Below are 26,128 nucleotides of genomic sequence, written 5' to 3'. Positions count from 1 at the left end.
AGAATTACAAATATATACTACACAGAGGTAAAGTTGAATGTCTATAAAGAACTCCAGAATTCAAAAAATCCAGATTAAAAACTGTTAAAAAGACACTATTCTTATTTTTTTTCCTATTTCTAGTCTAGAAACTAGTATAGAAGAAAAACTAATCTTATGAAATTTCACAATGCTTTACGGAAGCGATTTCTGAGGAACTTTTATAGACCACTGATGACTACTTCCAACTGTTCCACCATGTCTAAAAACACAAAGATGAGAGGTTCTCCTCTTGATCACAGAGAATCAGTTTTGCCATCATGTCCCAAGCACTCATTTACCATTCCAACGACTCTTTATTTAGACTGAGCTAAAACCAACTCTGTGGCGTTCCTCATCTCCCAGTCTGCCTGGGCCTTTCAGATTCCACTCAGCCTCGCTCCTCAAATCCTTAGCTTTAGTTAAGATCTTGCAATCCCAAGTCATTCATCAAACACAGCGTCCCTTTTCTTAGCAGCAGGCTATTTGCTTTAGGACTGGAATCAGCAGGCCGTGGAAGAGACTTGTACCCTAGGTGGGGAGTTAGAAAATGATCTCTAAATCCCTAAGTCATGACTTCCGGTGAAAGGACAGAACTCCAAATAGCTTTCAGAATCCCAGGTTATTAGCTAACAATCGGTCTGTTGGAAAGATTCCGAATTTTGAGAAGCAAAAAGTGCTCTTGGACACATGCAGAGTGTGACCCTGACAGTATTGATTATGCTGAATAGAACTGTCCCAAAATGGAATGACCAAAGACCTGCACCCCTCAGTGTAGAAATGTACCAAGAGAGAATGAATGGACACGCTGCAGAGTGTTCTGGAAGGAATTCTCACAGAAGTAGGTTAGACTAAGTGACCTCAGGCTCATCTAAGATTCTAGAAGATTTTACTGTCGTACCTCACTTAACACACAAAATGTGGTTCTTAAAAATAGTAAGAGAAAAAAAAAATCTTGCCGATGAAATCATTTTAATGCACAAGAGATACTTACAAAAGAGAAGATCACTTTATGATTATTTCTGTAAAGCAATCATTCGTACAAGTGCATTTACCCTAATTTATTATTAGTGAACTTCTTTTAGTTGTTGAGGATTGCTTAAAATAAAACAGCAAAGAGTAAAGTATGAAATAAAAGGTCATAAAAGACACCCTGATAGTTTTTCTCCATTTCTTTGAACAGGGAGGCTTACCACTTCAAAACTGTAACACCAATTTTTGGTAACCTAGCTAGAAGGCATTCAACTTCTATAAATTTCTTAACTGAAAGACTCTGCTTGATATGCCATTACTAGTAAGTTAAACAGGTAATAGGAGTTTTTTCAAGTATACACTAATTTAATACCACAGTGGTGGTTGAATTTTGACTGTGTTAAGTTGTGAAGTCAGATAATAAAGCAGAAGTCAGGAATAGCTGAAATTAACCCCTAAAAATCTCACAGAAAAGTACTTCACAAGAGACCAGCACACTAAGTCCAGCTCAGCCAGTTTTTTCTCAATGTTGGAACAACTTTCTCTAACTGACCATCAGATGAAGGGACGGGTCAACGTGCTGTTTTAAACACACAATCATACTCAATACAACACCACTCACATCTCCCATTTCATCTCACTTTAAGTAGGGGTGAGGGAAGAACACATTCTCCCCACCTAGTTAAAGACTTGTACCATAGGGTATAGTGTAATTCTGTGTAATCATGGTGGTACTAATAGTAACAGCAGAAGTGGCTATGGCAGAATTTGGCCAGTAAAGTCCAGCATTTCTTCCAAAGTAATAGATTTTAATTATGTACATGGCTTCCCAGAGGAAAGATGACATTTGCCAGATTCAATTACACCTTTCAGCTCTTCTCTCCCCAATGGGGCGAACACAAGAGCCATGTGCTATTTGTTATTCACTGGTATAATGGAAAGCACTTGCTCTGGACTTCCTCTCCTATGTGCTTTCTGCAAAGTGGGGCAAAATAGTAGTAGTGACCAGTCAAACTATATATCCACAACTAGGAAAGATAGTTTAAACAGAATGCTATTACCTCCACAAGGCCATATCCATCCTGTTCATCATTATATTCTAGCAAAATGCTTAGCACATGGTGGACACTTAATAAATAGTTGCTGGATGAATGTTCTAGGATCCTGCTGACTAATTTTACCATAGATAGCAGCTAACAAAACTTACCAAAAAATCCTTCCTGCTATTATGAAAGGAAAAAGAAAATTTTGCATTAATACATAAGGAGGATCTATACTGATACTGTAAGCTTATAAATATTCGATGCAAAGTACTTCCTACTGGAAAAAAAAGAAATAAGGAAAATGACTGCTGCTTCCAGACGTAACAGAGCTAGTGTATATAGACTTACCACTGAGCTGAAGTGCAGGAAAGTAAGGTTATAATGAATTATACGGAAGAAAAATCTCAAAAAGTAATGAAACCACTAAAGACCCCAATATAAATTCTATAACTTGTAAGTACAGTATATTTTATAAATGCTTATTTATTTATTTTCAGAGAGAGAGAGAATACCAAGCAGGCTCCATGCTATCAGCACAGAGCCCGATGTAGGGCTGAATCCCACAAACCATGAGATCCTGACGTGAGCTGAAATCAAGAGTCGGATGCTCAGCCAACTGAAGCACCCAGGCGCCCTGAAAGTACAGTATGTTAAACAGAAATCCACTGTGTGAATAAAACAGCAGATAGAGGTGGCAGAAGCGAGGGTCAGTGAACTTGGTGACTTGTGTAACAATACAAGCAACCTAACAAACCTACAACTGTTGTCCTAAAAGGAGATGAGAGTGAATGGAGCGGAAAAAGATATATGAGGAAATAACAGCCCCAAATTTCCCAATTTGGAAAAAACAAAGCTACCGATCTAAGAAGCCTGATGAAATACAGCAAAATAAACCTAAAGAAAACTGGACCTAGGCATACCATGACCAACAAAACTGCTAAAAAAAGAACTCTTAACAGCAGCCAGAAGAAAATGGCACATTAAATAAATGGAAGCAATAACATATGCTGGCTAACTTTTCAACAAAAACAAGAAAAGCGTAAGATAGAAGTAGAATGTGAAACTAGGGAAAGAAGGAAGAAAATGTCATCCCAGAAATTTCTCAGCCAGTTAACTATACTTCAAAAACGAAGGCAAAATAAAGTTTCACTTAAAAGAAAACAATCTACAGGAGTCCCCACTACAAGAAAACCTAAAGGAAGTTCTTCAGGCTAAAGGGAAATGACACTACTAGAGAGAAACTCTAATATATAGAAAGAACAAAGAATACTATAAATGGAAAATATTTAGATAAATATAAGACTATATTTTTTGAAAGACATAGGACTATTTAAAACAAAAAATTATAATTGCATTGTAGAGTTTGAGAGTAGATGAAGTATGACAGCAGCACAAAGGATATGGAAATGAAAGCCCTACACTGTTACAAGTCTTAACATTTTATGCAGTGTGCTAATAAATATCAACTCCAAGTTTTACTTCTGTAACGTGAGGATGATGGTGGTGCCTGAAATGAAGACATCCTAAAGCACTTAGCACAGTACCTGTCATGTAAGTGCTTTAACAGCTATGATCATCATTACCCCTTTAATAAAACCTTGTCATTCTTCTCCTTAATCTGGAACCAGTTATTTATCATCTACCAGTATGCTCGAGTCCCTTTCTTTGTACCTGTAGATTAAGTTCAAATAGAGAAAGGGAAGGGAGGAGGGACAGAAAGAGATGGGGGACTACTTTTAGTTTACCGGTATCATATTTCTTAAAACATATCTGAATAATTTTTTTAAAAAATTAACCTTTGACAAGAGACAAATGCAATTATTTATTCATATGTTTAAAAAGATCCCTGTGGTGAGAAGGATGCACTGTAAACGACTCCCCGGGAGAAGTCCACAGCATCGGTCTACGTTCCTGTCTGCAAAGGTTAACCGTGGCAGTCCACCTGATGGGAACTAGGCAACAGCAGCTCAAAGGACACAGGTGAAAAAAGACCCCTTGGCACTGGAAGGAAAGGATTCCCTCCTTGTTTTCCTTGTCAGGTATAGCCTCATCACCTCCACCATGATGGAGGTAAACTGTCCAGTAAACCCAGAAACATGAAGTTCCAGCTGTTGCTCAGGAAATCCAACCTATTCCAGGTAAAGGCAGCTACGTGGGTGCCCCCACATTTCTGGGGAAGGCACTGTGGGTTAGCAGCAACAGAGGGGAGGGCTAAAGCAGCTCTGATGAGGACAAGGGAGGAGTGTGGACTAGAATCCTACAGGAAGGTGCCAGCTCAGAATCACAGGGATGTTGCTCAGAGCTGTATGCACGGACATTGCAGAGAACACCTGTCTTTTCCAAGAATCCACTACACGTTCTGTGTGCGCTTACATCTTACAGAGGTTGACTCATTCTAGCCCACAGACAGGAAATCCCTTTATTCCTCAATTCTGGGGTTAATGGGAAGAATTAAATCAATGACATCAATGTCAAAAGTTCAAAACAATAGTTTAATCTCAGTCTTAAATTTTGTCATTTGTAAAATAAAGGGAAATTGAAATATTTTTACATCATTAACTTTTTCTCTGTACCTTTAGATTTGTGGATTTTGCTATACGTAAAGTATACCTCGAGGAAGGGAATATAAAAGAAACTCAATTTTGGAATACGGCTCCTAGATATTTTATTTCAAGGACACGAATTCTATTTAATTCTCTCTAGTTTCTGTACTTCCTCTAAATGCACCTCTTATGAAACAGAAAGGATTTACATGCTTATCATGTTATCGAGGCGAACATTCGAGTAACTGACTCTAGCTTACCGCGGGCAGTGTGAGCCAGGTTGCCACGAGGCGGTTGTTGATCCAGCGATACCAAGATGGGTTTACAAACATCAAAGGTAAGAAGGGGCCCAGCATGAAAATGCTTCCAAAAAAGCTTCCCCAAAACAGAGTGAGTATGAAGTAAATCCCTTTCCATGACACCATGGTTCTGAAAGAAATTTTTTAAAAAAAGATATATTTTGTTACTATACATATAAACTGCCCAAATTGAGAATGCGTAAAATAATCTTAAATGAGAAGGCTACAGAAAAGACTCTGATTAAGGTGACCCTCGTGCATGTCCTACGGGTCTAACAAATTCCCAGTACATTAGAAATGAATACTCTCAGCAGAGTAAATGCCTATTTACTCTTATTTATAAGAAGCCTTTGTTTTTTAAAATCAAGTTATTAGTGTTAACATAAACATAGGAGTTACCCAATACAAAATCTTAAAATATTCCATAATTTTTTTATATCCTACTATAAAAAGGCAACTTAATGGACCAAGAATTACAGAACAGTTTCCCACGGGTGGCTATGCCTAAAAGCACTGGCAATCTTATAGAGCGCACTAGGTTTTTTTTTTTTTTTAACCTAGAAATCTTGGGACTCCTGAGTGGCTCAGTCATCTGACTCTCGATTTTGGCTTAGGCCATGGTCGCAGGTCATGGGACAGAGCCCCCATGTTGGGCTCTGTGCTGACAGCACAGATCCTCCTTGTGATTCTCTCTCAAAACAATTTTTTTTCTGTTAATTCTTCCACATTAGAACCTGAAAGTAGGATCTTTGGGCAACTGGTCTTAAACTGGCTTTTTCTTTATGACCTGAAAGAATAAAGAACAGTCAGATTCTTCACTTTACTAAACTATTTGCCAAAAGATTACTTCCAGGGTCCTCATAACCAGAAACACTTAATATTGACATTATAAAAGAAACTGTTGGAAACACAATGTAAAATGAATAATCAAACATTTGATTTTATAACCTAACCCATATTAGAGCAACAATATGTTTTACCTCAGGATAATAAAAGTGCTAGAATCATAAAAATTCTGAAAACAATAATGGCCTTAAAATTTTTATATTACAAAAGGTATTCCAGTGATCAAGACCTGTGATTCTGTTTAAATATTCAGAACAGGGAACAGAAATAAAATTTCAAATGTCAAAGCGCTTTAATAAATGTCAGACAAACAATAAAACAGGTCAAATCCCTTAACAACACAGATTTGACTTTATCTGGGTACTGAGTATGTTTTTAAATCTCTACCAATACTTGAGAGTGTGTGTACAAAATCCTTCCAAGCACAGAGAGAATGAATATCTAAGAACTGGTTTTTTGCTGAACTCTAGACTGAACCTGTAAGTAGAAGTCAGGTAAGGGAATGAGCGTGGAGAGAAAAACCACTGAAATGCAGTGGCTGCTTTGCTCACCCAGGGCCCCAAAAGGTATTTGATCCTTCACACCCTCAGCTCTGCTTTCTGAGGCCTAGGCTCTCCTCTTCACACCGAAAGATGACACCCTCGGCAGCTTCTCTCCAGTCTTTAAATGAAAGCTTTTAAAACAGGAAAAAGAAAAAGACCATCTGCAGTGCTGCTCCTCTATCTGAAACCCTGTAACTACCTTTTTTGCTCTGTTTGTTTCTGCCAATTAGCTGGCTCTGTTTAGACACTTACTCCCTGAAGAGCAGGACTTCACACTGTATCTGTACAGGTCCATCAAAGACTCAAACACACCTCTTCCACGCTTAGTAAACGATTTCTCACTTGATGTGATTAAGCTCTTTTAACTCATATGTTATCCTCTAATAACATCTTTTCATTTTACAGTGATGAAGCTGAGGACCAAAAGAGTTACGATAACTTTCCTAAGTCTCCTTAGGAGATGCTACCAATGGGTAGCATCAAGTGTTTCTGCCTTCTACTTCTTTCACGATATTATACTATGTCTTTCTCGCTGAGTGGCCAGGAATCAGAGGCCCGAGTCAGCTTCTAAATGTGAATATAAACACAGACTCAAGTATAAAAGGATGTGTCCCATGAACATACTGGGGTTACTCAGGCCAAGTCTAATCTAAAATGACTTTTCCATCTTGCTCCTGTCTTTTCCCTAACTTCTCAATAATTTGTTCAATGACTCAATAAACATACAAAGAGATCCCACTGTGTGCCAGGCTCTGTGCTGGTCACTTGGAGACACCACTGTAAGTATGACAGACATTACCAAGCTCTCGCCAACCATGGCCTCTCTATCTCTTCCTCATGAACTTCTCCCTGGCTCTGCATTTAATCCAGCTCCATCCAGTCTTCTTCCAAGTCTCACGGGTTTCACAGACAAACATGGTTAACATGTTTGTTACACATGTATTTAGAATGGCTAAAATGGGGATGGAGGGGAGGGGAGGGACCTGCCAATACCAAGCGCTGGTGAGGTTGTAGAACAATAAGAACTCACATACATGGCTGGTGGCAATGCAAAATAGTATGTACGCTTACCATGTAACCCAGCAATTCTACCAAATATACAGGACAAATGATGACACAAAAACTTGTACACAATTGTTTATATCAGCATTGCTCATAACTGCCAAACACAGGAGGCAACTCAACTGGGGGTTGGGGAAGGGGGTAGAGACAGGCAAACAAATCCATAGACCAGATACCTACAGCTTCCTGCTCAGAAAGAAAACCTCTTTTCCTTCCTAAAATGTCCTTAACCTAACAACTAAAATGTTAACTAGCATTGTTCTCATAGTCTAATAGGTATACCAAGAAATAACTGCAAATCAATGTGATACATGCAACATGTGTTAAAGATAGTTCAAGGTAAAGCAGGATAAACTCTGCTGAAAGGAATTAAAGAAGGCATTAGACTCTTGGGAGGATGTGGGGGTGGGACGGATTATTCCAGGCAGTAAAACAAAACACGCAGTCACAGAAATCTTAAGCAGGGAGCTGTAACTCATTATATATTAATGAGGTACCGTGTACCCACTGGAGAGCTGCAAGAAATCACAGAGCACAGGTCCTATGGACAAAGTGCACAAGCCCAGGCCAGGACAGCCAAATAATACTCCCTGTAGCATGTCACCGTGGGTAAGAAAAAACCTAGCATCTATGACTAATGTTTTAGGATAAGTGATAAGGGTGCATATAAACATCGACTGAATGAGTAAATAGATCAGTTTTGTTAGAAACCTTAAGAGCAAAGAGCTTCTCTTCCCTTTAAAACTGACAGCACATGGAACTTGTTGGCAAAAATCCCAGCATTGACGGATGCTGGTATCAGAGGGGTCTATGACCATCTGCTCCAGTTCCACCACGCAAAAGCCTGATGATCGTGACCACATCGCTTAACCTGGATGCTTACAGATGAAGAAGTTGTGGAAAACTCTCAAAGGCCTACCTTTTGAGCACCTAATATTTGCCAGACACTTGACAGAAGGCTCCTTGTAGTTACATATTTAATGCCTACATGTTGAACTATCCATAAGCAATGAAAAGATCCATAACAGGTAAATAATTCAAAATTTTGCTAAAACTCCAAATTTGACTACCCCAAGGCTGGTGTTAAAAACCAAATCACTTAGATGGTAAAAATCTGGTCAACTGTCCAGTATCCTAATCTCAATGGCCCTTTATCCTGTCTTACTTAGTGCCTAAGCACTTGGTGGGGCAAATTAGATGCACAGAAGATTTGTAACTTTAAGGTTTTAAAAGGACCTTACTATATACCTTGATAATGTCAGGCATGTCTTAAAATAGGCTCTTCACAAACATTCTCATCTAATCAAAACAAGAGCCTCAAAAGTAAGGTATCAGTAATATCAGTGGTATTTGCAGGTAAAAAACTAAGGGACTCACTTCCCCAGCATAATACTGGGGAAGTTAATACTGACTCTGTTAATACTGACAGAGGTGAGCTAAAGAGCCTATACCCAGGGCAGTCCCAGAAAACACAGAAGAAAGTTTGGAACTGGTACAAGAAAGATTTTAAAGAAGAAAAAAAATAATAAAAGAAAGTTAAGCATATTGTTTAAACTCGTCTTCTCTGAAGAAGGTAAAACTAGGCTTCTGAATTAGGGGACACACAGTGGGATTAAGTAACCCTATACACAGAGAAACCTAAAGCTGGACCCAGACCATCTTTCCTCACTGGGCTTTCAGGTGGCTGGGAACAAGAGTTTAGTCCTCGTCCAGGGTTCGCCAACAAAACCTCATGCAGTGATGGAAATGTTCTGCCTGCAAACCTCACACTGTGCTGTCCACTATGACAGCCCACAGCTGTATGTAGCTAATTCAACTGAGGAATTCTTTGTTGGATGTGGCAAGTGGCTACTGTTATCAAATAGCACAGCTGTAGGAAGACTACCAGGGCACACTTCTCTGGGATCTGACCAGACATTGAGAAAAGACAAAAACACAGAAACACTGGAGGTTCCCTAATACACAGTCAACCTGGATCACCTATAGTGAAGCCTTTGCAAAGTTCATGTAAGCCTCACCTATCTACAACCTCCTCATTGGCTTAAGTGCCTTGTTTTTCACTGTAAGCAGATAATGAGACATCTGAGAAACCTCTTTAACATTAGAGACTAAAACAGAAAAAAGTATATTTGAAGGAAACCATTCAGGAAGAAGAAAACTGTCTTAAATATATATAACAAAGATAAAATATGTTGTATCTAGTAAAGAAAAATGTGAGAAAACAACAAAGGAAACATTAATAAATGAGCTATTAGAAGCTGACAACATACAATGTTAAGCAAAAATTAAAAACTCAGAGTTGAAAAGTGAAACTGAGGAATTCCTCGTAAAAGTCAAGATAAAGGGCTGGAAAGTAGAAAGAGTATTAGAGGACCAAGACAGGAGGTCCCACATGCAAATTACATGACTGCCAAAAAGAGAGGAGTGAGGAACTGAAGGGGAAGAAATCAGCAACCAAAGAAATTTCTTAAAATGTCCTCCAAACTTGGTAAACATGACCTTCCACATGAACAGGGCCTGTTGAAAGCTAGGATAATGGATGAAAACAGATGCTCACCAAGGCACAAGCACTGTCGCTTTCAGGACAGAGAAGACAAAAGGACATTCTACAAAACTTCTAGAGAAGATATAAACAGGTCACTAAGGATCAAAAATAAAGTTGGCTTTGGACTTCTCTGTAGAAACATCTTAACAACAATACCAGAAGATGAAAACAGAACAATGACTACAAAATTCTCAAGAAAGTTATTTATCCAGTCACTTTATCAAGGATAATAGAACGTCATCATCATCACACATGCTAGATCTCAACGATACCTCCCATACAATCTTTTTCCAAGAAACTGTTAGAAAATGGGCTACCTAAAACAAAGACTAAAGGAAATGAAACACAGGAAATGAGAGATCCCACATAGGTGGGAGGTCCAGGGAATCTCCGAGATGGTCATGAAGGAAGATCTTAGGATGACAGTCATGAACAAGAGAGAGACGGTGTCCAGTCCAAACTGGGGATGGGTAACTCAGAAGAAAGACTCTTTGAAAGCTGTATCACCAAATTCCTTACTCCTAAACAACCTTTCTGAGCCAAGAACAGAATGTGCAGGTGAACCTTGGCACAGATTCTAATCTGCACCTGGCCTCCTAAACACGTTCTAATAAAATTCTGGCAGGCCAGCTGATGACACACATTTTATCTACCAGAAGTACTCTGTATGACCTCCTGAGAGATGGGTGGCAGGGGGTTGTTCATGGTGAATTTAGGAACAGAAAACATATTCCCACCAGACAGACAGAACCTGCAGAGTCCAGCCAGATGCCCTGACTACGGTGAGGCCTGGACTGTGGTTTTTAAGACTCATTTATGCACGAACTTGCCCACTATCTTCCCCAGAAACAGATCTGGTCAATGTTCTGAGACGCTGAGGTCAGACTATCACCCAGAGATTCTGTACCTCCAGGAGCCTTCATCTAATGATAGATTATGCTTCTCAACTTTTCACACACACACACACACACACACACACACACAGCTTGGTGACACACTGGTGATAAAATTTTAAAGAAAAATAATGACTAACATAAAAGGTTAATAGTTGTCATAGGGGAGTCCACAGAAGACTGGCAATATTCTATTTCTTAAGGATTGTGGCTACCAAACGTCCACCAACAGTGCCATTTAAAATAATGTTCTTTATGCACTACTCTCATAAGCTAGCTGAATAAATACTCCACACCCACACACAATCACAATGATTTAGCTCTTTCATAAACATAAGTGAAATATGTATGAGCTGATTAATTTCTTTTAAATCCAACAAAATTTTTAAATCCCTGGATGCATGTTCATTTGCATGACCTGATTCTGATGAACATTTCTGTATTTTCCAGAATTTAGTAACATACACACATCTGTCTCGCCTGATGAAATGGTTTGCTGCTTTGCTCCCCAGTGAGAACTGTATTTGTTTTCCTTTCAAGTCTCAAAAGACAGAGGCTCACAGCTAAATTTAACATTTAATTTGAGAAGCAAAGATTAGGGTTATTATTATCTCTTTCTCCTCTTACAATCTTTTTATTCTTATTAGCATTATCATCATGTATGTCATTTATTGCACATCAGTTTAAATTCTTTTAGGAAGCAGACTGTTAATTAAAAATAAATTTAAAAGAATGTTAAAATTAGTGACCTTACTCATCTTACTTTACTTAAAAAATAGTGTCTACTATAGTGTCAAGAAATCACTAGAATATTTTACTAAAGAATTTATGTTCAAAATATTCTGAAGACAAAAAGGCATACTCTTTTAATAAGCAAATCCCCAAAAGAAACAAATTAACAAAAACAAGCCAAAGACACCGAAGGTAAAACACCTGCGGTACTAGGCAGGCAGATGAAGCTGAAAGGATAATGTATAAAGTCTGCTCTGGCACCTTCACCTGCTTGGGAAAATGACACAGACAACAAAAGGAAAGACACAAACTACACAATTTCATTCTTCCTGAAGCAGCCCAAGGGAACAATACTTTCCCAGATACTAGAAGAAGCTATAATGTAAGCAGGCATTTGAGTTAAGACCAGTTAGTTAGATGAAATAAAACCAGTTTACCAATTCTGATATACACAACAGGCAGTTGATAGGCACAGAATGAGGTCAAACCTCAGATCTACCCCAAATGAAGGTGGATTTCAGTAAACAAGTCTGCTAACTCCCTCTGGCGGGGAGGGGGTCCATTCAGAGAGTTCTTAGCACTGTATTAATGACATCTAAGGTTATGTTACAGTGACACTATTTATCTTACTAAAGTTTAGCAAGGGAAGAAATTATCTGTGTAAATACTCAGAGTTCTCTAAACCCTGATGCAATTTTTTAAAATTTATTTTTATTTATTTTGAGAGAGCAGGCGGGGGAAGGGCACAAAGAGGACGGAGTGAGAATTCCAAGCAGGCTTTGTGCTGTCAGCACAGAGCCCAAATTGGAGATCAAATTCACGAATTGTGAGATCATGACCTGAGCTGAAATCAAGAGTTAGAAGCTTAACCGATGGAGCCACCCAGGTGTCCCAACCCTGATGCAATTATTTTACTTAAAGTTTACTTAAAGTTGATACCTAGAAAGCACACAATATATACTGTATGCTTTGATTTCTTTAACATTCGAAAATAGAAAAAACATAATGTTAGAAGTAACATCAACGGTTATACTGGAGTATGGAGCAGGGGTAGTGACTAGAATGAACAGCAGGGGCTGCATGGATTTTGGTAATACTCTGTTTCTTGATCTGGGTGCTGGTTACATGTGGCATAGTCACTTTACAAAAATTCATTGAGCTATGCACTTGTGATCTATTTACTTTTCTATATGTATCTTTTTAAAATTTTTTATCTATTTATTTTGAGAGACAGAATGAGAGAGAGCGAGCATGAGCAGAGGAGTGGCAGAGAGAGAGAGAGATTGAGAGAGAGAGAGAGAGAGAGAGAGAGAGAGAGGATACCAAGCAGGCTCCATGCTGTCAATGCAGAGCCCAAGGTGGGGCTCCATCTCAGGATCAGGAGATCATGACCTGAGCCAAAATCAAGAGTCAGAGCCTTAACCAAATGAACTACCCAGGTGCCCCTCTCTATGTGTATTTCAATAGTATTTACTCCCAAAAGTTATGTATGTAATAATTTAAACTGGATACCTTTAAGTATCCAGTAAGTAATCACTTCTACATATTACATGTAAGTTTATAGGAAGAAAATGCAAAGTGTCCATAAAAATGAAGAAATGTTCAAGCTATTTTCAAAAAAATGGAAATTAAAACAACAAAACACCAGGGCACCTTGGTTGCTCAGTCAGTTGAGCATCTGACTGTTGATTTTGGTGCAGGTCAGAGTCTCATGATCCCTGAGCTTGAGCCCCACATCGGGCTCTGCACTGACAGCACGGAGCCTGCTTAGAATTCTCTCTCTCCTCTCTGTCTCTCAAAATAAATAAACATTAAAAGCAGAAAGTTTTAAAAAGAAAAACAGAACACCATTTTCTTTCTCACCAAATTGGCAAAAATGTCTGTTTTGCCTTTGGTATTCTAAAAATCATTTGTTGATGTCTTTGCCTTCACAGCTAAAAGCAGTATAAATTTTAGAGGGCAAACTGGTGAGTTATAATAATACATATAAGCTATAATAACTTTGAATATGCCTATCATCATGAATTCCTTCTCAGTATTTAGCCCAGAGAAATACTTAACACCGTGTATGAAGATGTTTCACTGCTGCATTGTCTGTAACCAAAAAATCAGAAACATAAATGTCCACTGATGGGAGAAGGGCTAAACTGTGGTACAACCAACAATTATGGAACACTATACAGCAGGCAGAAAGAATGAGGTCAAGTTGCATTTTCTAAAATGAACAGTTCTTGGGGCACCTGGGTGGCTCAGTCAGTTAAGTGTTCGACTTCAGTTCAGGTCATGATCCCACAGTTCCTGAGGTTGAGCCCTGTGTCGGCTCTGTACTGACAGCTCAGAGCCTGGAGCCTGCTTTGGATTCTGTGTCTCCTTCTCCCTCTCTCTCTCTCTCTCTGTCCCTCCCCCACTCATGCTCTGTCTCTCAAAATTAAGTAAACCTTAAAAAATTTTTTTTAAATGAACAGTTCTCTAAGATGTATTGCTAAGTGAAAAAGTGTATGAGACCATTTTCAAAAGGGGGGAACCACACCCCTGGAAAAAAAAAAACCCCATGCTATGTGGTTTACATAAATAAATGTAAATACACAAAGATCTGTCTATAAGGATACACAACAATGTTTCCATGGTTTGTAAAGATGGAAGAGCCTGTGACTAAGGCTGACAGTCAAGCAGAAATAGACATTTCCTTTAATGTTTTAAAGAGATATTTCTATTTGATACTTCCATACCAAAAGGGAAGAGGGGAAAAGAGAGGTAAAAAAGGAGGCATGAAAAAAGAAGCAATGTCGACATAGCCAAAATAAATCAGCTTGTCAGTAACACCAGCAATACCTATTCCTCCACGATTCCATAATCGAAGTAAAAATGATTAAATGTTGAGGCAGAAATAACTCCTACCTTTTAGACAAATTACTGTTTGCCAGACTTTAAACTCAAAGTTTTATAGATAAATTAAAAACCACAATTAAAAACAAACTGAGATAGGAATGGTAAAGTCCCCTGGGAAAGCTAAAACTACACTGGCTCCCCAGGGACCCATGGCCTAAACAAAGGTCACTCAAAACCACCACTGAATTTATTTTATAGCATTTATCTATGTTAACTTGAAGTTTAAGCTCATGTTCTGCTTTTCTCTTCATGAGACACAGAGCTAACCAGTTAAATGTGCAAAGAGCTAAGTGATGGAGGTATACGGACTGCCGGAAACCAAGCAAGGAGCATCCTGAAACGCTTCATATATACAAAGTAGGAGCCATTGAATACATGGGTATAAAAGTCTCATAAGGATAAAGTCCTAGCAGAAAGCAGTTATTTTAAGTTTCTAAAAACAGAATGTTCATTTCTGACTATCCCCATGGCTACTTTAATCAAAAGCATACTCTTAAAAAGACAGAAAAAGGAAAAAGTGAAAATAGCTGTCTAAATTTACCAAGTTATTTCGATCATTTAATTCTGATCATTTAAACAGAGAATAAGTACCAATTGGAGTCATTCCAAAGTCTTAAAAACTCATATAATAATATCTGCACTATTAAACACTAACCATTCTCAGACAAGGTACTACAAAGAATAGTAACATATCTTTGCTTTCCTTGGCCATATCATCTAGGTGCAGAAAAAACACATCTGAAAAGGAGGGAGGAAGCAATACAAGGAAGTATACACTAAATGCCAAAGTTCATGAGAAATCAGTAGTCTGACAACCAGTTTGTAAAATCTTAGAAGTCCAGAGACAAAGTTAAGATCACTGAGCTTTAAACACCTTTCAATTCCACAGATGATTGTCTCATTATACCAGTGAATAAAGTGGGGAGCAGAAAGCTTGAGGAACCTGACTCGTGCTCGCAGTGGCACAGCCAGTGGTCATGGAGCTAGGCTATGACCTTTCACCTCCAGTTACAGCTCAGTGTTCTTTCCATTAGACATGAATCATAGGTGGCTGAAGCAACCAACCGAAACATGAAGAAAAGAATTAAGATGCAAACAAGGTCTGGGCTTAGAGGAAGGATAGTAGTGAGTCAAGTTAGGACTAAAAGAAAGGCAAAGAGGCTACCTCTTATCATTCTCCATGGTGCATACTGTGCGGTGACTGGGTCAGTCATGAGAAAGATTTCCCAAAGTCTCGGGATTTCTGTTGGGTTTTGTTTCTTCCAAATTGTTTCAAACCAAATGAACTGTTAACAGCAAGCATTTTTTTTTTTTTAATGAAAATGCCACTACTTCTTTCTCTGCAAAAATGGCAAGCACACTTACTACATTTCAACAATTTCCTGTTGTTATAGAAGGTTTTCTCATAAGATGTAAAAGTTAAAACCACATACACCCACACTAAGTGGAACACTACTATATGAAATCATTTCAGAAAAACTGGTTAGTACAACTCTCTTATACCCCTTACATGTTATTCAAGAAACTACCATCCTTGTTCCAATGACTTGCAGTCTTCAGAATGTTAGTACAACGTAACCCAGCAATTCCACTCCTACATATATATATATACCTAAGTGAAATGAAAATATGTCCACATAAAAACATATACATGAATGTTCATAGCAGCGCCACTCATAATAGTCAGAAAGTGGAAACAACCCAAATGTCCTTCATTTGATAAATGGACAAACAAAATGGGGTTAGCCATCAGTGGCTATCATTCAACACCACCACCACAAAGGAATGAAGTACTTAATACATGCTACAACACAGAAAACTTTGAAAATATTAATGCTAAGTGAAAGAAGCCAGTCATAAAAGTCCACATATCACATGATTTCATTTATATGAAATGGCCAGGAGAGGCAAATCTAGATAGAGACAGAAAGTAGATTAGTGGTTCCCTAGTGCTAAATGAAGGCGGAATAGGAGTGACTGGGGGGTAAAGGATGCTCTAAAATTAGACAGTGATGATGGCTGCACAACTCTGAACAGTGTAAAATTATTGCCTTCTACACTACTCTTTAAATGGGTGAACTGTGTGGTATGTGAATTATATCTCAAAACAAAGAAAGTTCATTAGCTGGGAGATTACCAAGATGCGACTAACTCTAACCACTTTACCCTGAAGGCCGTGAATGTTGACGGGCAGGAGAAACTGTAAGGATAACGACCACCTTAGAAATTAGAAAAAAGCATATGCAAGCAAAGCAAGAGCACAGAGGGGACCAAAATCGAGACAGGTGCAATCACTGAACAGAAAACAGCCTAGACAGACACGCATCAAAATGTTACCAATGACTATCCTTGCATCGTGAGACTATGATTTTCCTTCCAAATTGTGCACAGAAAGTTTTATTTTTAAATTATTTTAAAAAATCTCAACATTTATTCCAAAAGGAAAAATGAGGAGCCAGGATTTCTTATACGAAGGGACTAGAGAGGTCCCATCAATAATATACCATTGAGGATAAAGAATAAAATGGGAATTTCATAATATTAAAACACTGGCCCAGTGTTCCTCATGTGTAAAAGATGCTGATATCAGTAACTTTTCTAATATAAATTATTGGTATTCACTAGGAGGTATAAAATACCACTGTTTCTGGGTGGCATCTAACAAGCATTATGACTGGGCAGAAATAAAATGTTTTTCTTTCTGTTTCACATTACAGTTCTTCAACACACCGCAGATTGATCGTATTATTCCTAAAATCTGTAATTACATTAGCATCGTTAATAAGACCTTTTACAAATTAATATAAACTGAATGAAAACACTACCATATTCTTTAAAAAGTCAACTATCATTCATAGCAATTTTTTAAAAAAGAAACAGGCAAGATAAACAAAAATAAAATGTTTCCTTTCTACAATTTATTCTTTGCACAGCAAAGGGAAGTTTACCTGTAGATGGCGCATGGAATGTATCCAAAGCTTCATAAACCCCCTAAAATTGTAAGGTAATTTACATGTGTTTTTCTTCAGAGATGATCCCTATTTGTATCACAGGGGTTTGTATTTCAAAGAAAGTTAAGACGCTACTGGTTTAGAGACAAGTGAACAGCAGCCTAAAATGGTCTTCTGCTGCAAAGGAATCCTGGAGACAGTTTAAGTCTCAAGCAACTATACCGTGTAATTTTCATTTATGAAACACATTTATCAAGTATCAGGGCAATGAGGTAAAACCAAAGATAAATCATATAATGACTTTATTCTAGAAAAAACTAAGTTGGGAAGTCAAAAAGTCACAAGATATTATAAGCAAAGGCAGAATATATTATAAAACTATTTTATGTAGATTTATTTATACTAGGCTTTGTTTTAAAATATTTGACATATCTTTATTACATAATACCTTGTAATATGAATGGAATCAAGTAATCTTGATTCAAGGTATTTCACACTGAATTTCACGAACACTGCTGTTATTCATACATTGTGGAATTCTGGGTAAATGCTACAAATGTATAAAACATTTTTTTCTAACTTCTTCTGAAAGACCATTACTGAGATCCGGTTCATGTATAAAAGTCTATTTTATACAAATAACAACAGGGTTAGTACCTGGAACATCTGTTTTGCTATTAAAACATTACTCTGTGACCTTTTTTCCCCTAGACTTGCAAAAATCAAAATAAATAACAGATGGAGAATGACCCTGGAGCTCTCTCCATGTATTTTAACGTGTTTCGTGTGGCATGTTCTTGCCATTAATAAAAATACAGGTGGAGAAATTAATATGAATGCCAATACAAATATTTGATAACAGAAGCTCATGAAGCCTTAAGAACAGCAATTAATATTTATAGGGGTTTTAAATTTATTTACAGAACTTACAAAGCTAAATACTCTATTTGATGAACAAGGAGGTAGTTTTTAGAATAGTATAATGCATAGAATATTATGAAAGACATCTCTGAAAACTCAATTTAAAAAACAAATTGCCTATAAAATCACCTATCATGGAAAGTCAGAGCTGTGAGAGGCTGTAGAGATCATTTAGTCCACTGACTTGCAAATTCTTTCGGCCTCAGGGCTATTCATTCAAAAATCTCACCAAAGAGTCTCACATGTTAAAACACAAGCAGAGCAGCTGTGATTCAGAGCAGTTTCCACTCCCAGACCCGACCCCTCACCTTCACCTGGACCTCTCTGCTCTAAAGGATGTTACAGAATATTGGGAACCGGTGGCCCAGGCAAACCCTTCTTATCCTAGAGAAGGCAACAGAGATCCGTATTCACTTTTCCTTAGCGCTAAGAGAACTCTCCATCTAGACTGCCGAAGTGGTTTATTTCCTCTTTGAAAGATCTTCACATTAAGTCAGTCACAAACTCACATAATCTTTTAGACAGAAGAGGCCTCCAGACCAGGCCATTCTGTCTTCTCACACTCCATTTGGTCTCTCCTCTATTCCACTCTGCTTTTTTTTCCCCAGAGATGTTCAAAGACCCAGGAAAGAGAGAAATACTCTTATCAAGTGTTTTACAATATTTACAACATAATTTACAATAAAATATTCCGACATCTCAAAACTCTGAAAAGTAGGTAAAAATATACCCATTTTACAGTTGATGAAAGTGAGCTCCAAAACATTCAAACATGTTCAAATTATTTAACTGGCAGGTAGCAGAGCTAGGATTTAAACCTGTATCCATGTAACTCTATAGCCTGTGTTCTTTCCAATAAACCAAGACTGCATTTGCATAGGACAAATGCCAGACTATAAAAGAAGGGGAAAAATCCATGGTCCAGGCAGAGAAAAACACCAGTATAATCTCCAAAACTGAATCAAGGTAATGGGTATCCACTAACATGAGCACCCTCAATCAGCAGCACTGAAATGGGGCTGTGAACAATATGGCTGACAAGGCTTTAAGAAAAAAGAGAAACAAAATAAGCATAGAGCCAGCAAAGCCAAGCAAGATTTAAATTAATGAGGCATAGCTGCTGAATGTAAGGAAAGAGTCATGAATGCATATTCAGGAAATCAACAATAAGAAATGGAATTGTTGCACTTAAGCAAAAGCATGGAGTCCAAAAAAAAAAAAAAAATTATAAAGTCAGAAGGCTGCCAGAAAAGAGTAAGTTACACTCCACATAAAACAAAAATAATCACAGAAGAGTAATATGCCTTTCATATACTTAACAAAACTCTACAGAAGTATTAGTTCTTAATGCAAAAAGTCCACCACTAAAACAAACCCTTGATTACCTGGAATCTTGATGAAAAAAGAACTCAAAGTATAGGCTGAGGTCAAAAGTATCAATGTTAAGTTACTACAGAATTCCACATAAACGACAAACTTCAGAAGCAACATTCTAGAAGTTATAGGGGACACTGCTCCCTAAGAAATTAAATGACACAAGTACAAAGGAACTTGAACTGCTCGGTGCTGGGATAGCTTCCGGTTGCGTTTTGCTACAAGCGCCTCTGGAAACAACAGATCATCAGAGAGGTCTGAGCCTGGAGGATAAAACAACACATCTACCCTGAGTGTTAATTTGACTCTATTTTGGAAATTCCACTTTTACCTACAACGCAAGCACATAGCATAGATTAAAAAATTCTCATAGAACCTACAATCCAGCAGGGGAATCCACACGGAAAGAAGAAAACAGTAATATTGCAATAAAGCTTATGAAATCTTTGGTTTTGGCCTTTTGTTTGTGTGTTTACTAGGGGATGAGCAAGTAGAGAGAGGAACCGGAGAGGGCACAGGTATGATGTCCCAGGTCTCCTAGGCAGGGAGGAACTGAAATCAGATTCAGATTATTTATTAGGATAATATACCAGCTACAGGGTATTGAAAAAGGACCATATTCTCTTTATAATCATGGAGGAGGAGGATGCTAGGCTTTTAGTTAGCACGAATCCACTGCATTTGCGATCCAGTTTACCACTTTGTGACAACCTGTGAGAAAGAAAAGGTAGGAATTTTACAGATGAAAAAATGAGTTTGTGCCCAAAGTCATAAAGTCAGAAAATAGGAGCTCAAGCAGGATCTCTGAACCTACAGGATGTCCTCTGGTTATTGCACACACGTCCACAGATCTACTACACATGCTGTCCAGAAGAAAGACCCTGAGAGACTTTGTGGGGGCAGGTCAGAGGTTAAAGATACACTGTGCTGTCACTCTACCACAGAATTTCCCTTAGCCAACAGATTAATTTAGAAGGAGTAACCACCATGTACCTATGTAGCTCTACAGTAACAAGTCAAGAATAATATGCAGTTAACTACCTCATTTAAAAACGAAAAATGTTACACCAACACAAAGCAACAGAAAGAGAAATTAAGGAATCGATCCCATTTACAATTGCACCTAAAACCATAAAATACCTAGGAATAAATCTAACCAAAGAGGTGAAAAATTTATACACTGAAAACTACAGAAAGCTTATGAAAGAAACTGAAGAAGATACACGAAAAAATGGAAAAATATTCCATGCCGCTGAATAGGAAGAAAAATATTGTTTTAAAAATGTCAATACTGGGGCGCCTGGGTGGCTCAGTCGGTTAAGCGTCCAACTTTGGCTCAGGTCATGATTTCACGGTTCGTGGGTTCGAGCCCCATGTCAGGCTGTGTGCTGACAGCTAGCTCAGAGCCTGGAGCCTGCTTCAGATTCTGTGTCTCCCTCTCTCTCTCTCTCTCTCTGACCCTCCCCTGCTCATGCTGTCTCTCTCTCAGAAAAAAATTAAAAAATTAAAAAAAAAAGGTCAACACTACCCAAAGCAATCTACATAGTCAATGCAATCCCTATCAAAATAACACCAGCATTCTTCACAGAGCTAGAACAATCCTAAAATTTGCATGGAACCAGAAAAGATACCAAACAGCCATAGCAATCTTGAAAAAGAAAACCAAAGCAGGAGGCATCACAATCCCAGACTTCAAGCTGTATCACAAAGCTGTAATCATCAAGACAGTATGGTACTGGCACAAGAACAGACACTCAAATCAATGGAACAGAATAGAGAACCCAGAAATGGACCCACAAACGTATGGCCAACTCATCTTTGACAAAGCAGGAAAGCATATTCAACTGAATAAAGATAGTCTCTTCAGCAAGTGGTGCTGGGAAAACTGGACAGCAACATGCAGAAAAATGAACCTGGACCACTTTCTTACACCATACACAAAAATAAACTTAAAATGGATGAAAGACCTAAATGTAAGACAGGAAACCATCAAAATCCTCCAGGAGAAAGCAGGCAAGAACCTCTCTGACGTTGGCTGCAGCAATTTCTTACTCAACACGTCTCCAGAGGCAAGATAAACAAAAGCAAAAATGAACTATTGGGACCTCATCAAAATAAAAAGCTTCTGCACAGCAAAGGAAACAATCAGCAAAACTAAAAGGCAACCAACAGAATGGGAGAAGATATCTGCAAATGACATATCCGATAAAGGTTTGGTATCCAAAATCTATAAAGAACTTACAAAACTCAGGGGCGCCTGGGTGGCTTAGTCGGTTAAGCGTCCGACTTTCGCTTGGGTCATGATCTCGCGGTTCGTGGGTTCGAGCCCCGCATCGGGCCCTGTGCTGACTGCCAGCTCAGAGCCTGGAGCCTGTTTCAGTCTGTGACTCCCTCTCTCTCTGACCCTCCCCTGCTCACGCTGTCTCTCTTTCTCTCCTAGAAATAAATAAAACATTAAAAAAAAAAAAAAAAGAACTTACAAAACTCAAACATCCAAAAAATACTAATAATAATCCAGTGAAGAAATGGGCTACAAGACATGAACAGACACCTCTCCAAAGAAGACATCCAGATGGCCAACAGACACATGAAACAATGTTCAACATCACGCATCATCAGGGAAGTACAAATAAAACCACAATGAGATACCACCTCACACCCATCAGAATGGATAACATTAACAACTCAGGCAACAATAGATGCTGGCGAAGATGCAGAGAAAGAGGATCTCTTTGGCACTACTGGTGGAAATGCAAACTGGTATAGGCACTCTGGAAAACAGTATGGAGATTCCTCAAAATATTAAAAATACAACTACCCTACGACCCAGCAATTGCACTACTAGTTATTTATCCAAGGGATACAGGTGTGCTGTTTTTTGTTTTTTGTTTTTTTTCTGAGAGAGAGAAAGACAGCATGAGCGGGGGAAAGTCAGACAGAGAGGGAGACACAGAATCCGAAACCAGCTTCAGGCTCTGAGCTAGGTCAGCACAGAGCCTGACGCGGGGTTTGAACCTATGAAACCATGAGATCATGACCTGAGTCGAAGTCGGCCGCCCAACCAACTGATCCACCCAGGCGCCCCACAGGTATGCTGTTTCAAAGGGATACGTGCATCCCAATGTTTATAGCAGTACTATCAATAATAGCCAAAATATGTAAAGAGTCCAAATGTCCATCGATGGATGAATGGACAAAGAAGATGTGGTGTATATATATACATATATATATACACATACATACACAATGGAGTATTACTCAGCAATCAAAAAGAATGAAATCTTGCCTTCTGAAACTATGTGGATGGAATGAAAGGGTATCATGCTAAGCGAAATTAGTCAGTCAGAGAAAGACAAATACCATATGATGACTTTAAGAAACAAAACAGATGAACATAAGGGAAGGGAAGCAAAAATAATATAAAGAGAACAAACGGAGGGTTACTGGAGGGGCTGTGGGGGCGAGGGCTAAGTGGGTAAGGGGCGTTCAGGAATCTACTCCTGAAATCATTGTTGCACTATATGCTAACTACCTTGGATGTAAATTTTTAAAAATTAATAAAAAAATAAAAAATCAAATAAAAATGAAAAATGTTTTCATATAAATGTTTAGAAAAACCATGAAGCTAACTTTTTACTCACTCACTGTACCACTCACTGGACCCACTCTCCTCTTAGAAGCGATGAATAACAAGAGCAGCACAGCAACTCACAGGACCTGGGATTCCCATGCAAGCTCTACTAGCAACCACACTAGTGTCATCCTGCAAAAGCCTGTCCAACGTTCTCCTCTGCCCTTTCACTCCACCCCTCATCTGCTTTACGAAAGATAAGAGAAGACTGGGTATGGATCATGGTTCATGGGGCAGTACATGTGCTTAACAGCATCTTAGAATTTGGAGGGCTGTTTTTGTGGGGTTTTTGGTTATGTCTTATGGCATAATCTTATCTCATATTTTAAATTATTTTCTTTTTAGTTTTCCTTTTTATAACAGTAAGGGAATTATATTAATCTATTTCAATTATGTGAGTAAAAAAACTTTCATTAACTTTATTTTATTTCAAGACAGTAAAGAGTATTACAAAATATTTATTATGAAAAGGGGGCTTTGGGTTAGATAGAATCAAGAATTAATTGACTAGAAGATCTCAAAGGCTCTTTCCAGCTCTATAATTTACTGATTCTATTAATATTTTGAACACTAATAATGAGACAAAGAACAGTGGCACAGTGTACATGAGGATTTGTGAGCAAGAACAAAAACTTCTAAATCTGCTTCTGCATTTGATTAAACAATTAAATTTATAGAAAAGCAATTATATACTACTGCCTAGGATGCTGTATATCAGAATACTATATACTTCACTTTTAAGAAAAAGATTAAAATGTCCCCCAAAATCACTATTACGTTATGGCTTAGAAATACAAGTTCAGAAGGAAGCCCTGGGCTTAGCAAAGACTCAGCCCATACATCCCAACCATCAATTTTAAAAATCACATTTTATGAAATGGGCAAAATGTGAAATGAGTCCTAAAATATTATGATAAATTTAAACAGATATGGGTACTCCTCCCTCCAAGCCAAGACAGAGAAACTGATGATACATTTCTAAAAAACTTATCAAAGAGGAGTCTTTGAGAACCAACCTCCCTACTCCAAAAGCTCTAGATATCAAGAGGACATGATATTTCTTTACTAAGCTATTTTAAAGATTAATGTAAACTATATTACTTACAAAATATTTTTTTTAAAAACTGATAGGAAATCTAGTATGGGCCAGCCCCCCTCTCCCCCCCACGTATTTATATTTATACCACATTTGATTATTTTAACAACTCTTCAAGGTAGATATTATTGTTCATCACTTTTTCTCTGAGGAACATGGGGTTAAAAGACATTAATAGAGATTTCCAGCAATCAGGAGGATATGGAACAAAGCCCTTTAAGACTATAAAGGGATAGCACAAGGGAGTTTTTTGGAGAGATGGAGGTCACATAAATCTATGCATACATTAACACCCATATATGTACACCAAAAGAGAAAAAAAATCAACTTAAAAAAAAGTTTAACTGCATTTCCTTAACAGCATGATGCAGAAAATGGCTGATAATAGAATATTTCTCCTGAACTGCATTTCCTTTCTGTTTTAAGTTTTTATTCAAATTCGAGTTAGTTAACGTATAGTGTGATATTAGCTTCAGGTGTACAATATAGTGAGTCAACATTTCCATACAACACTTAATGCTCATCACAGCAAGTGTACTCCTTAATCCCCATCACCTATTTTACCCACCCACCCCCAACCTCCTCCCTATAACCATCAGTTTGTTCTCTATAGTTAAGACTCTGTTTCTTGGTTTGCCTCTCTCTTTTCCTTTCTCATTTGTTGTGTTTCTTAAATTACCATACAATTTCATTCATATGTGGAATTTAAGATGCATTTCCTTTTAATACCACAGACACAGTAGGCTTTAGATTCATAAAATAACACTGTACAAACACCTTAATCCTTGGATAGTTCAGGTTTTTTATGGCGATTCTAATTAAACAACTTCTCTTGGTATATCAACATTTAAAAAATTCAAGTTATTATAACAAATAAACTCAGATTTTACAAAAGTAAATGCCTTCCAAATTGCTTTGAGTTCTGCTGCATGAAAGTCTATGTTTAAACTGAGTATATATATAATTAGAAGTTGCTAGTCACAACTATTTCAAAATCAGGAAGGAAAGAAAATTTACTTAGTATATATGTCCAATATATCCAAACATTACTGCATTCTCTTTAGAGTGTCTTATGTCACTGAACAATTTCCTCACCCCTGGGAGACAGATATCTTCCCAATTTTACAAAGAAAGAATATGGAGTTTAGCAGGTTAAACAATGCAGCCCATAGTTGCTGGGCTAATGAGATAATGGAGCAAAGATAAGATAGAGCTTTAAAGTAAGAGCAAATGGGGTGCCTGGGTGGCTCAGTTGGTTAAGCTTCAGCTCAGGTCATGATCTTAGGGTTCATTCATGAGTTCGAGCCCCACATCAGGCTCTGTGCTGACAGCTCAGATCTTCAAGTCTGCTTTGGATTCTGTGTCTTCCTTTCTCTCTGCCCTTCCTCTGATCATGCTCTTTCTCTCAAAAATAATAAACATTAAAAATTTTAAAAATAAAGAGCAAATTTTAGTGTACCTATAAATAAGGGTACAAATTCACAGCATGTGGAAATTTATAAATGAAAATTAACTGTCAGTGCAAAATACTGATTTGTTGTCTCTAAAAACAGACAACTGTCAAGTGTTTGCTAAGTGATACAAAATAAAATTCTTCCAACCGGGAAGTCTGAGATGATGCTAACAAGCCAATTTCATACACTGGATTTGACTAGTAACCAAGAAAGCAAGCTCTTCATTATTTTTTGGACCAACAACTAAAAATATCTATCTTGTTAAGTCAAGAAGTCTAATAAGTAATGTAACTTATTAGAGTGGTCTATCATATAAG

The 26,128-nt window shown here is 37.9% G+C and overlaps 1 protein-coding gene across 6 annotated transcripts in view; it reads right to left on the bottom strand.

Annotated features, from left to right (window-relative positions):
- The window catches only part of LCLAT1 (lysocardiolipin acyltransferase 1), a 176,323-nt gene that overhangs the window by 105,746 nt on the left and 44,449 nt on the right, over window positions 1-26,128 (bottom strand). For 4 of the 6 annotated variants that reach the window (XM_039238453.1, XM_039238451.1, XM_039238449.1 and 1 more), the window contains exon 2: window positions 4,837-5,005. The exons of 1 other annotated variant lie outside the window; for it this stretch is intronic. In XM_039238453.1, the coding sequence (XP_039094384.1) occupies window positions 4,837-5,001 (165 nt within the window). In that variant the 5' untranslated portion in view covers window positions 5,002-5,005. Of the gene's footprint in view, window positions 1-4,836; window positions 5,006-6,272; window positions 6,378-26,128 lie in introns of those variants that run through there. One more of the 6 variants, XM_039238450.1, reaches the window with a different exon arrangement.

Source organism: Hyaena hyaena, unplaced genomic scaffold (assembly GCF_003009895.1).
Source record: "Hyaena hyaena isolate Hyena2069 unplaced genomic scaffold, ASM300989v1 scaffold_140, whole genome shotgun sequence".
Lineage (NCBI taxonomy): Eukaryota > Metazoa > Chordata > Mammalia > Carnivora > Hyaenidae > Hyaena > Hyaena hyaena.
The sequence above is the reverse complement of the archived record's forward strand: the minus strand, read 5'-3'. Positions and strand labels throughout refer to the sequence as shown.